Source organism: Hyperolius riggenbachi, chromosome 12 (assembly GCF_040937935.1).
Source record: "Hyperolius riggenbachi isolate aHypRig1 chromosome 12, aHypRig1.pri, whole genome shotgun sequence".
In the NCBI taxonomy this organism is placed as follows: domain Eukaryota; kingdom Metazoa; phylum Chordata; class Amphibia; order Anura; family Hyperoliidae; genus Hyperolius; species Hyperolius riggenbachi.
In genome coordinates, this window is record NC_090657.1 from 6,023,515 (window position 1) to 6,035,737 (window position 12,223).

Sequence of the window (12,223 nt, forward strand, 5' to 3'; positions counted from 1 at the left end):
CGTTGTGGAATTGCCGATTTCCTGTTGCAATGGGATACATTTAAAAACCTTTAAATATGTAAAATATTGAAAGAATAAAAAAGTGAGACTTTTTAAAAATAAGAACTGTACATAAACAAAGCAGAAAGCATTTATTTTCAGACAACTGTCTCTTACATAAAAATATACACTCAACACATACAAATGTTCCTGAAATGTTCTCCCAAATACAGTGACCATTCATTGAAATGCATTATAACTTTCTGTATTACTAAAAGGCAAATGTGGTTTAAATTACCTGTTTTCAATAAGTCCCAAGAAAATCTGATATTATTGAGCTTTCAGTGATGGGAGAGGAGGAGAGTAGGAAATCTGAGGCAAATAATGAACCATGCAGCAAAGTTGCTCCTGCCATCTACCCTTCTCCCTGTCCAATTTCTTGTTTTTAGTGTTTGCTGCAAGAAAAGATACTTTATAACAAAAAAAAAGTGCCCCTGGGGGTACTTACCTCAGGAGGGGAAAGCCTCTGGATCCTATCCTCCTCCGTCGCACGGTGGTCTCGCTGGGCCCCTCCGAAAGCCACAGCCGACAATTTGTCAGGCTGTAGCGCAGGCACAGTAGCCCCTGCAATATTTACCTTTTCCAGCGGAGGCTCAGTAGTGGCTCCCCGATGGGCTAAGGCGGAAATAGTCGATCCCAATCCAGTCTGCTCTACTGCAAAGGTGGCTTGCTCCTGCGCAGTAGAGCTGACCCGACTGGGATCGACTATTTCTGCCTGATCATGAGCTGCCACTGCACTGGAGCCGGCAAGGTAAATATTTACATGCTCGCCGTTCGGAGGGGCCCAGCAAGACCGCCATTGGACGGAGGAGAATGGGAGAAGCCTCGATAGGATCCGGAGGCTTCTCCCCCCCCCCCCCCCAGGTTTGTACCCCCCAGGGGCACTTTTTCTGATACAGATTTTCATTAAAAAAAATACAGGGGAAGTCTCTCAGAAACTGATGAGGCAGCAGTGTATGAATTATAAATTCTCAATCAGTGCTTGCCAAAGCAAACACACCTAGTGCCCTTCTCATTCTACACCCAGAACTAGAAGTAGTTTAATTCTTAAAGCAGACCGAACTCTTGCACAGCACACAATGAAAAGTTTGTATTCCACAGATAGTCGCTTAATAAATTCACTTCTCTGTGTTTTGTGTTTGTTTAACCAGATTAAACGGTGTTGCCAGCAGCTGTAAATAGACTGCCGGATCTCTGCCTTGACAGTGCTCATATAGTAAACCCTGAAACCTAACCCTTTCAGTGCCCTCTGCAAAAGTAAAAATAAGTTTAACTCCAGGGGTGCTGGTTAGGATTTCCATACATTTTAATAGATTTTTTTCCCCATAAATGTTATCATGCTTTGGCTAAAGAGCAGAGAGGAAGTTCTAAGTTTATCACCTCTATTTGTAGCTACAGATTTTGTTCAACTTTTTTTTTTTTTTAAGTTTACAACAGTAGCAGTGCTCATATTTCAATTGTCTTTTAGAGAAACAGTCACATCTGAGAAGTCTGCAACACCACTACTATAAAAGGATTGCAGAAGCTACTTCCAGTTTTTTATGTATTTACAGATCTGTTTAGGGGTAGTCATTCATTGTGGGACAAATCTGGTATTCTATTAGTAGACACATTGCACAGTCGCCCTCCATTTACCCCTATGGCTAAGAACTCATATTTTGGAGTGGCACACCAGACAGTATGAAATCCTTGCAAGGATATCAAAAGGGTCTGTCTGTGCAAATGTCACAGGGGTCCTTCATAGCTGGTGAGTTGGGGATCGAATGACACGTTCAATGATCCTTTGAGTTGTTGTGGGAGGAATATTACAGTATATAGTAGCTAATTATTTTTTCATTTCCTCCCTCAGGAGAAATTCAGAGGAACGCCAACATTCTACATCACCAAACCTTCTCCTGGATCTGGTGTCTTGTCCCATTAGTGGTGGTCACCACACACTTCCTGCTGTGAAATAAAGCAATTCTATTTTTATAAGTGTTCTGTTTTTTATGGAGTTTTAGTATTTCTGTCGATATTTGACTCAAATTTTCTCTAACCAAGATTTTATTACTGAAATGTGGAGACCATTTATAGGATTTCATACAGCAAAGTGAGAAACCCTCTGCTAGCAATCAGCAGTTATTTTTCATTGTAATGACTGGTAAAAAAGCAAGTTACTGAGCTTAAAATGTACCTTAACCTTCCTGGCGGTAAGCCCGAGCTGAGCTCGGGGCTATGCCATGCAGGAGGATTTCTCAGGCCCTGCTGAGCCGATTTGCTCACTTTTTTTTTTTTTTTTTTTTTTTTGCAACACGCAGCGCAGCTAGCACTTTGCTAGCTGCGTGTGCATTCCGATTGCTGTGCCTCCCCCCCGCCCCCCCCAGACCCCGTTATGCTTGGTGTAATTGAGCGCACGCAGCCCAGACTAGACGGAGGAGTCAGCGTGTTTCTGAGCCAATCGCTATGCGCCGGCCAGAAGTGAACAGGGGAGGACATACGGGCGCGGTATGTCCGGTTCATAGGTCAAGAAAGTCGCTGGGACGCTGGCATGAATATAACACGAATTGCGGCAGACGGAGGGGGGCAGGAGGACCACAGGTATGTACTTAAAACCTCCAACACACTGCAGCTATATTTTTTTCCGGTTGTGGTATCCTTTAAAGAAAACCTGTAACGAGAAAAACCTCCCCTGGGGGGTACTCACCTTGGGTGGGGGAAGCCTCCGGATCCCATTGAGGCTTCCCCCGTCCTCTTGTGTCTCACGGCGGCGGAGGTAAAGCTCCCGGAACAGCGGGGATGTAAATATTTACCTTCCCGACTCCAGCGCAGGCGCAGTATCAGCTCTCCGCTCGGAGATAGGCGGAAATAGCCGATCGCTGTCAGGCCGCTCTACTGTGCAGGTGTAAGTCTCCTGCGCCTGCGCAGTAGAGCGGACCCGACAGAGATCAGCTATTTCTGCCTATCTCTGTGCTGAGAGCCGCAACAGCGCCCCCACTGGAGCCAGGGAAGGTAAATATATCAGCGCTTATCGGGCTTGTCGAGGGAGGATTGCCGGAGACTTTGGGGGAGCCAGCGCTGGACTGCCTGCAGGGGAAGCCTCATTAGGACCCTCAGGCTTCCCCCTACCAAGGTGAGTTCTGCCCAGGGGAACTTTTTTTTGTTACAGGTTCTCTTTAAAAACGCATAAGGGAAGCTGTTGCATTTGGTCGCATTCCAAGCTACTAATATTTGCGCAAAGTTTTCTCTGAATTCTTTGCATTACAATGACCTTCGCTGGTGTCCTAGAGACAAAGCATAGTTTATTTTTACCTCCCGTTCATGAAAGATGAGCACACATGGCAGCTATCCGATTGGCTGATTTATGAACCAACCATTTGTATCTTTGTAGCCACTGTGACAGACGCAAGAACAGAACTACTAATATCCTATACTAAAACACTGAAAACTTTTAGATACTAGGGTAAAGTTTTTGTTAGTACAAACAAGAGTAGCAAGTGCTCAATCCTGCAGCCATTTATAAGCCAGATGTTGCTGGGTAATCAGCACTTACCACCAGAGCTGGATCATCTGCAGTTGGTGGCCCCACCAAATCTTATTTTAAAAAAACAAACCAGGTGATCCTCAGCAGTGGGTAAAAACTGCCATCTTGCCTTGGGCCTCCCAGTTCATCTTCATCCCTTGTAGCTTACCACTCTTGTTTACAGTGAAAGTTTTTGTTAGATCTTTTTCTCTTCTTTAAATCTTCTTGCCAACCCAGATTTTTGAATTTAGAAAATTGCTTATTTTTCCAAAGCCTCAGCTTTCCTATACACAACTAAACCCCTGTACCCTGCCCTGAGCACCGCACTACACATCACCCCTTTGCAGCATCTTTAGCAAGTGACCGCTATAACATAAAGCTCACATGTACTTGTCTGTTCCCTTTCTGCCTCATACTTTGTAATAAAAAAAATATTTACACATTCTAAAAAAAAAAAATCTTTAAATAAAAGTTTGGTTCAAACATACAGTGGAATGAAGGATTCTGGGATTGTATTTTGAGCAGAGTTCCTCTCCCTCAAAGTAAGGGCCCATTTCCACGGGCAGTAGGACTGTGTGCTCAGCAGGTAGTTACCAAGCAGCAGTGAGCAGTTGCCAGGCAGCAGTTAGAAGTTGTGAGAGTTTGGGAGGTTTTTCACTGCCTATCTACTGCCAGTGGAAAAGGGCCCTAATGGTTTAAACATTGCATTTAAAAGCAGACTGTGCACCTTAATGCAAGGAATAAAGACATTCAGGTTTTCACCTCTTTGGTACCTTGGCTAGCACCTGCGTCAGAATACAGCTATCACCCTTTATTTTTGCCCGTCCCTCTGTTATTTAGTTTGCTTTCACCATGTTCTATACAGGATTACACATAGATGCACCAAAGCAACTCCCACAATGTAAAGAGGCTGTCCTAGTGAAGTTCCATACACAATTAGCATCCAAGCATGACCTATCGTCCAATGAAAATATCCGTGCATGTTTCTTAGGCTTCATAGAACTGGCGCTCCACCTGTCTGCTGAGCGATCCGCCTGATGTGGCGCCTGACGTCACTGTCCGCGTGACGTACTCTTTGGTGACCTGTTGTGTCATAGTGCCAGAGCTTTCCATGCGGTGTGTGGTGACCGACATGCCATCTGCAAATGGAAATATAAGCATACAAGAAATGCTATGGATCAGATCTGGTACTGAGCTCTGGGAGGTACATTTATCAATGGTAACTGATTTATGCAGGGAATAGTTTCATGTCAATGGCTAAAGCTGTGTACAGAAGGTAATCGCTGAGCCGTGCAGTCATCTTTCTTGGTTCCCAATCAGGGGCGTAGCAATAGGGGTTGCTGAGGTAGTGTCCGCATTGGGTGCCCTTGGGCCAGAGGGGTCCCGAAGGGCTCTCCCTGCAGAGACAGATACACAGTGGTGACTGAGGGAGAGAGGAAGCTTCGGCACTGGAGGTGAGTGACTGGGGGTGCTGCTGGGGAGGGGGAAGCATCTCATCCCACCTATACTACAAGGGGGAGTGTACCTATTAAATGGCAGACAGGCGATTTGGGCACAGGGTAAAGCTGATAAACTGCTCACCCTGCTCCTGCACAAGTCCCGGCGGCGTTAACCACCTGAGGACCGCAGTGTTAAACCCCCCTAAAGACCAGGCAATTTTTCTGCAAATAGGTCACTGCAGCTTTAAGCCCAGCTGCAGGGCCTCACAACTCGGCACACAAGTGATTCCCCCCCCCCCCCCCCCCTTTCTCCCCACAAACAGAGCTCTCTCTTGGTGGGGTCTCATCACTCCCCCCGTGTTTGTTTGTTTTTTTCTTTTAATGAATATTTTTTTTTTAATAAATGTGGTCTTTTTTTATTTTAATTTTTTTGCATGGACACACCCATTTTTTTGCTGCAGGTCAGTAGCTACCCAGCCAATGAATCCAGCACCTGCCTAGCGCCCTCAATAGAGAAAAATCCTGGATCCGCCCCTGCTTGCTACGCATACAATCTGTAAAATGCACTTGGTATAGAACACACACAGGCTCATCCACACTTCTCCTGAGATCTTACCTTTGAAGAAAGGTTCTGACATAGTGGAATGAGTAAGATTGGTTTGTGTGTATTCTGCCGGGAGATTGAAGACTTCACGCCGTGTTATTTGCTGCGTTCCAAACTGAGAGAAATTTCCTGCCAGAGACAAACACAGAATGTATCAGGAGTGCTGCAACCCGACGAAGCCCAACACTTGTGCAAACATGTAGAAGGTGTATAAGGAAGGCACTCTATTCGGGGAGGGAATAGGAGGGTCTGAAATCAGCATTCTTATCTACGTGTGAAACCTGAAAAATCGGAATATCGCTCTAAAGTCCATTTATTTCAGTATTTTAACTTAATACGTGAAATGAATATATGAATTTACATGCAAAGCAAGATATTTCAAGCCTTTGTTGGTTATAATTTGGATGATTATGATTACAGCTTATGGGAACCACAAAATCACAATCTCAGCCTATTAGAATATTGTGAGAATGTCCAATATTCTCGGCTCAAAGTGTCCGACTCTCATCAGCTAATTCATCCAAATCACCTGCAAAAGGCTCCTATTTCATACATTCGTTTTACCTTATAAGTTGAATTTCTGAAATAAATAGACTTTTGTGTGATATTCTAATGTTTCTAGTTTCACCTAAATGTTTACGTTTTAAACAAATATGCCACTTGTTACCACTAGATGGCAGGTGTATATTTGTTTCACTGCTAGTTGGGTATTTTGTTCCTTTTTCATAACAGCCGAAAGTAAAAGGACAGTAATATAAATACTATATGTAATTAATAATGTAAACTGTCTTCATCCACAGCCATTTTTTTTTATTGAAAGGGACACAGTAGTGACAGGGAATTGAAGGCTGACATTTATTTTCTTTTTAAAATAACACTTATTTCCTGGCTGACCTGCTGATCCCGTGTCTCTTAATATTTCAGCCACAGACCCGAAACATCAGATGCTGTGATTAAAGTCTAGCCGTATTAGCCATTAAATGTGTGATTCAGACATTAAAAGGAAATACATTTGGCAGCCTCCATATTTCTCTCACCACAGGGTCCCTTTAACCTCCTGGGCAATAATTTCAGCTCGCCGCCGATCTGCCGCTACCCGCCGTGCCGCGCAGCCCCCCCCCCCCCTCGACCCCTTGCGCAGCCTGGCCAATCAGTTCCAGGCAGCGCTGAGGGATGGATCGGGACTCCCTTTGACGTCATGACGTCGGTGACGTCATCCCGCCCCGTCGCCATGGCGACCGGGGAAGCCCAGCAGGAAATCCCGTTCTGAACGGGATTTCCTGATTACTCTGATCGCCGAAGGCGATCAGAGTGGGTGGGGGGATGCCGCTGCGCAGCGCCTATCATGTAGCAAGCCCAGGGCTCGCTCCATGATTTAAAAAATAAAATTTTTTTAAAAAGTGCTGCGCCCCCTCCTGGGCGATGTAATTGTATGGCCCAGAGGGTTAAAGTGAACCTCCAGACTAAAAATCTACTCAGCAGCACTGGAAAGGCCTGGTGTTTCTCTAACAGTTTCACAGCATCAGAACTTTAATTTTCTTATCCAATTTCACAGCATCAGAACTTTAATTTTCTTATCCAAGCCTCATTCGTTGGCTGCACAGAAGCTAAGCTCCGCCCTATCAAAGAAAACTGCTCGGGCATTTCCCCCCTGATACTGTGCAAAGCATGATGGGATTTCTGATGTTGTAGTTCTCGTTGCCTAGCAACTGGGAGGGGTCATCAGGACACAGGACAGTTGGAACTGTGTATCATGCTCCCTGTCCCCTCCTTTCCACCAAAAAGATGGCTGCCCTCAGGAAATCACAAACATTTGACTGTTCTTATAAAACAGGGTGGGTAAGAGATCATATTACCTATCTATTTTAATAAACATAACTAATGTAACTTAATGACATGACAGTATTTTTTTTTTAGGCTGAAGAAACTGAAATCTGCTTTTGAAGAACACTTCCAAGAGGTAGTAAACCATTTGTTTGAATACATCAGTTCACTTTCCGGAGAATTAGGTGGACACCTCGTTTGGAGAACATGAAAAACATTTGCAAAAGAGAACTTTTGAAAAAGAATCCTTAAAAAATAAAACAAAGCAAGAAAACATGCATAACAATTATTCTTCAGTTACCAATCCAATGAAATGTCCTGCATTTCTTCAGTAGTGTACCTGACATAAGGATACATAGGATGTTGTGTTATGAGAGCACATGGCCTGTTTCCTCACTCACCTCCATCCTGGGACTCTATAGTGATGATGCCTTCTCTCTCAGGCCCGAAGCCCTGAGTGGTTTTGGCTTGCACTTTGAACTTGTAGGGAAGGTTTTCGCTCAGGAAAGGGACTGTCAGTGTCGTCTCAGGTAAATCACCTTCCACGTATATATTCCGTGGCTCTCCTAGGATCAATACGGGCAGAGTACTTAGACCTTGAGACATACAACACCTCATTAACCTCCAATGCTATGTTATGCAGATACTAACCTCCACCATGCAGCATCTCACAGGTAATCATGTATCCCAGGATGGTGCCGTTAGGTTTTCTTGGCCTGACCCAGCTCAGCTGCAGTGAGTCTGGGGTCAGAGCGGTGAAGACAAGAGGTCCAGGGGCACTGGGAGTGCTCAGAGTGAAGGGTGATCCTGCAGGTAACGGGTGGAATTGTTGCAGAAGAAAAATAGTTAGTTTTATGATCACATTTTGTATTCCCAGCATGTTATGCTGATCCTACACTAAGCATTGTTTTAACCTCCCTAGCCAGATGATTATTTTTGGATTTTAGGGTGTAAAAGCGCTGACATTTTTTCACAAGCTTTTAGACCCTAAAAGCAGCCTTCCTCCTGTGGATCCTCCACAATTCCCCCTCAGAGAGTCTTCCAGTTGGGGCCATTTGGCACAGGGGCAGTCCAGCCACACACGTGCCCCCATCGCGCTCCTGGCCACAGGAGTGCAACAGGGAAGCGAACGGCCTCAACCGGAAAACTTTCTGGGGCAAATTGCAGAGGATCCAGACAGTGCAAGGGAGCGATCAACCTGGAGGGGGCTGGAGGAAGCCCCGGGTTTGTATGTAGCCCATCTCGGGTACACTTTAATGTTCAGTAAAACCGCTGCATCCAATGTACGATCGCCTCGGTCCATCCACGTGCACCGGGGTCCATTATAGCAGACATATGATAGAATGTCCTTATATCATATTGTAGCATATATCATAGAATGTTCTTATATCATATTGTAGCATATATTATAGAATGTCCTTATATCATATTGTAGCATATATTATAGAATGTCCTTATATCATATTGTAGCATATATCATAGAATGTCTTTATATCATATTGTAGCATATATTATAGAATGTCCTTATATCATATTGTAGCATATATTATAGAATGTCCTTATATCATATATCATAGAATGTCCTTATATCATATTGTAGCATATATCATAGAATGTCCTTATATCATATTGTAGCATATATCATAGAATGTCCTTCTATCATATTGTAGCATATATCATAGAATGTCCTTATATCATATTGTAGCATATATCATAGAATGTCCTTCTATCATATTGTAGCATATATCATAGAATGTCTTTATTACCGCAGTGGAAACAAAGAACACGCATAATTGGATCCTATAGTAAACATAATCTGTTGATTTGCCTCTTGTTGAAAACGGACCCCTTTCATGTGTAAAGTTACCCTTATTTCCATTGAATTGAATAAAAATAGGCGCTGGATACTTTTGATTTGTTTTGTACTGTGGTCATTATAAAGTTGCTGAAATCTGGTAAGAACAACGCGAGATGGTAATTGCCTTTACAGGGTCAAAGCTACACGGAAGCAAATGACGGCATTGTTTGTTACAAACACTGTAGAAAGATCCTATTTTATATGCTCATAAGACAAAGTAATCAAGATGAAATAATGTTTATCATTAATCTTTAAAATGCAGAATATACTGCAAAGCTAAAAAATTGACTTCTAAATCAAAGTTGAACTGTTAATAAATCCAAGAGATTTATTCAATTTAATAATTTTATGTGTAGTAGCAATGTTATATAGAACTTTCCTAGTGCCTCATATCGATTTTTTTCAATTCATTCAGATAAATTGTAACTATGAAATATTTACATCAGCCATGTTGGTGTGGCAAATCTGGTTCATTCAGAGCCCAACAAAAATAATTAGCTGTTGAGCTTTTTTGCACTCCCCTGTTATCAGGATTGCTTGCTCAGCAAGACAAGTTTTTTGCTTTTGTTTATTTTTCAGGAGAGCTGCCTATTTTACTGTTAGTAGACTATTTGACTGTCTTATTTGTAGAGTTAAGCACTGGTTTATTAACCAGAAAGAAAATACATAAAAAGTGAACACAGGCAGATTTTTGGTAGACTTGGTGCTATATGTACCTATGTGTATCTCAGCATGTCACATTTCAGTTCAGGAATAGATATATAAACACATAACAGAAAAAAACATTTCAAGTGACAGTTACCTGGTACGGGGCTGAGAGGACTTTGGGGGTCGACCTGTGACTCAATAGTGATGACACCTTCCCGCTCAGGTCCCCAGCCCTCGTCACTCTGAGCCTTCACCCGGAACAAGTAGGAATGGTTCGGGAGCAAATCTTCTACCACCACTGAGTTTTCTCTGGGATTCGGGATGTCAATGGACCGGAACTCTCCTGTAAGAGAGAGTGCTTATGCTCATGAACCTTGGTAACAAATGGTTAGCTTGTGGCTCCAAGCTTCTACCCCTAACCTATAAAGTGACTTCCTGCATGTTCCCTCCAAAATCTGCTGCACCAAACCCTCGATACCTTCCAAATTGTAATCACTGCTATGAAAATTAATTTTTCATTTTTCCTTCTGTCCACTTTGACACCTCTTACCAAACCCATATTCAGGACATCTTGTGAGCTTTTGTTTTCTGCAGTAACATTTCCTTTGACACCCTCTTCACAGATCTTCAAATGCAACCTTAAAAGTCGCCTCTTCAGGTAAACACATATAGGACATGTTATCCAACTACCTGCCTTAGACTCGTTCACTTCTACTAGTCAAGGGACCACTTACAGCTTGGATATAGCTAGCAAATTCCCTGTATTAGGGCTGGAACCCACTACAAATCACTATCGCTAATCGCTATCGCTAGTGTTTTGCATGAGCATTTTGTAAGCGATTTCATGAGCGTTTTCTGGCGATTTCGGTAGCGATTTTACAAAAAGTGTAATCATTTTGCCAGCGATTGTGTAGCGATTAGTGTTTTTAATTCTGATTGGTCTTTCAATGAAAGTAATTTCTTTTACAGTGTGCAGTCATTTCAAAACGCTAGCAAAATCGCTCTGTGTAGGTTTGACGATCGATCACGCCAGCGGTTATATACTTTACATTGTACAGTAACGCGAAACATGCTGCATGTCCTGCATTTGCGATTTTGGTAATTGCAATGGCTCCAGTGGAATTTGGCCCATCCGTTATTAGCCGAGCGTTTAGGAAAATCACTGGCGTTTTAAATCTCTCCCTAAACGCTCAGAAAATTGCTCTAGTGGGTTCCGGCCCGTTACTTTAGACCAGGCTTTCTCGACCTGGGTTCTCTTGACCCCCAATCCCCCCCGGGTTCTTTGAGGTCTTTAGAGGAGTTCCCTGACATTTTCCGCTCCGGTGACAGTGGCAGACTGAGAAAGTTTTAAATGTACATCTTCACTCTTCTGTGCTCTCTTCACTTGTATGCTCGCCCTGAATGTGGTGGGGCTGGCTGGGTGGCAGAGTATAATTCAGCATACTATAATCAGGGGGGTACTGTATTAAGAAGCTCTAAATTGGGGGTCACTGTCAGTATAATAATGAACACATTAATAAAAAGAATAGGGAGACAATATAACTAGAAGCACCATAACAAGGGGTGCTGTTATAGGGAAGCACTATAAGTGTGCTGGTCTATAACAGGGAACACTAACATACACTACTATAATAGGAAACACTGTAAGGAAGAAACATGGAGTGGGGGCTTAAAGGGAATCTGAAATGAAAATAAACTTATGTGATAATGACTTGTATGTGTAGTACAGCTAAGAAATAGAACATTAGCAGCACAGATATGAGTCTCATATTGTTTCCAGTACAAGAAGAGTTAAAAGACTTCAGTTGGTATCTATGCAAAAGAGCTGCTCTGAGCTCTCCGATCCAAATTGGTTGCTGATTTCTGGAGAACTATATATACACATCAAAGAAACAGTGACAGACAGCTTCAGATAAGGTTGAGAAAAGCTGCTTTAAGGGGCCCATACACCTAACGATTTTCCCGCCGATATACAGCCGTTTCGATCACAGTGATCGAAACGGCTGTGAAATCGCCGTGCACACCGCTGACAGAACGATTGACGAAATCGATCGTTCCCATCGATTCCCGTCAACCCATCCGTGCGGAAGATTGTTCTCGGTCGCCGGCGGGTCGGGAGTGTGTCGTTAGTGGCGTTCGAATGCCTGATGACCGACACAATACAGCGGGTATACATTACCTGCTCCGGCCGGAGCGAGTCCCCTGGTCTTCTTTTCCGCTTCGGGCTCCAGGCAGGAAGTTTAAACTTCCCCTGGACAGGAAGTTCAGTAGCCGGAGCGGAGCCGGAGCGGAGAAGAAGACAGCGGGGACTT

At 43.5% G+C, this 12,223-nt stretch overlaps 2 protein-coding genes across 4 annotated transcripts in view; one reads left to right on the forward strand and one right to left on the reverse strand.

Moving 5' to 3' along the window:
- The window catches only part of GALK1 (galactokinase 1), a 33,076-nt gene extending 31,063 nt beyond the window's left edge, over positions 1-2,013 (forward strand). The window contains exon 8 of the mRNA XM_068264254.1: positions 1,889-2,013. Coding sequence (XP_068120355.1) covers positions 1,889-1,960 — 72 coding nt within the window. The 3' untranslated portion in view covers positions 1,961-2,013. The remainder of the gene's footprint in view (positions 1-1,888) is intronic.
- Positions 2,014-3,619: 1,606 nt separating this feature from the next.
- The window catches only part of ITGB4 (integrin subunit beta 4), a 147,141-nt gene continuing 138,537 nt past the window's right edge, over positions 3,620-12,223 (reverse strand). For all 3 annotated transcript variants that reach the window (XM_068263278.1, XM_068263276.1, XM_068263277.1), the window contains 5 exons: positions 10,066-10,254; positions 8,057-8,212; positions 7,807-7,971; positions 5,594-5,710; positions 3,620-4,677 (listed from right to left, as the gene is read on the reverse strand). In XM_068263278.1, coding sequence (XP_068119379.1) covers positions 4,526-4,677; positions 5,594-5,710; positions 7,807-7,971; positions 8,057-8,212; positions 10,066-10,254 — 779 coding nt within the window. In that variant the 3' untranslated portion in view covers positions 3,620-4,525. The remainder of the gene's footprint in view (positions 4,678-5,593; positions 5,711-7,806; positions 7,972-8,056; positions 8,213-10,065; positions 10,255-12,223) is intronic.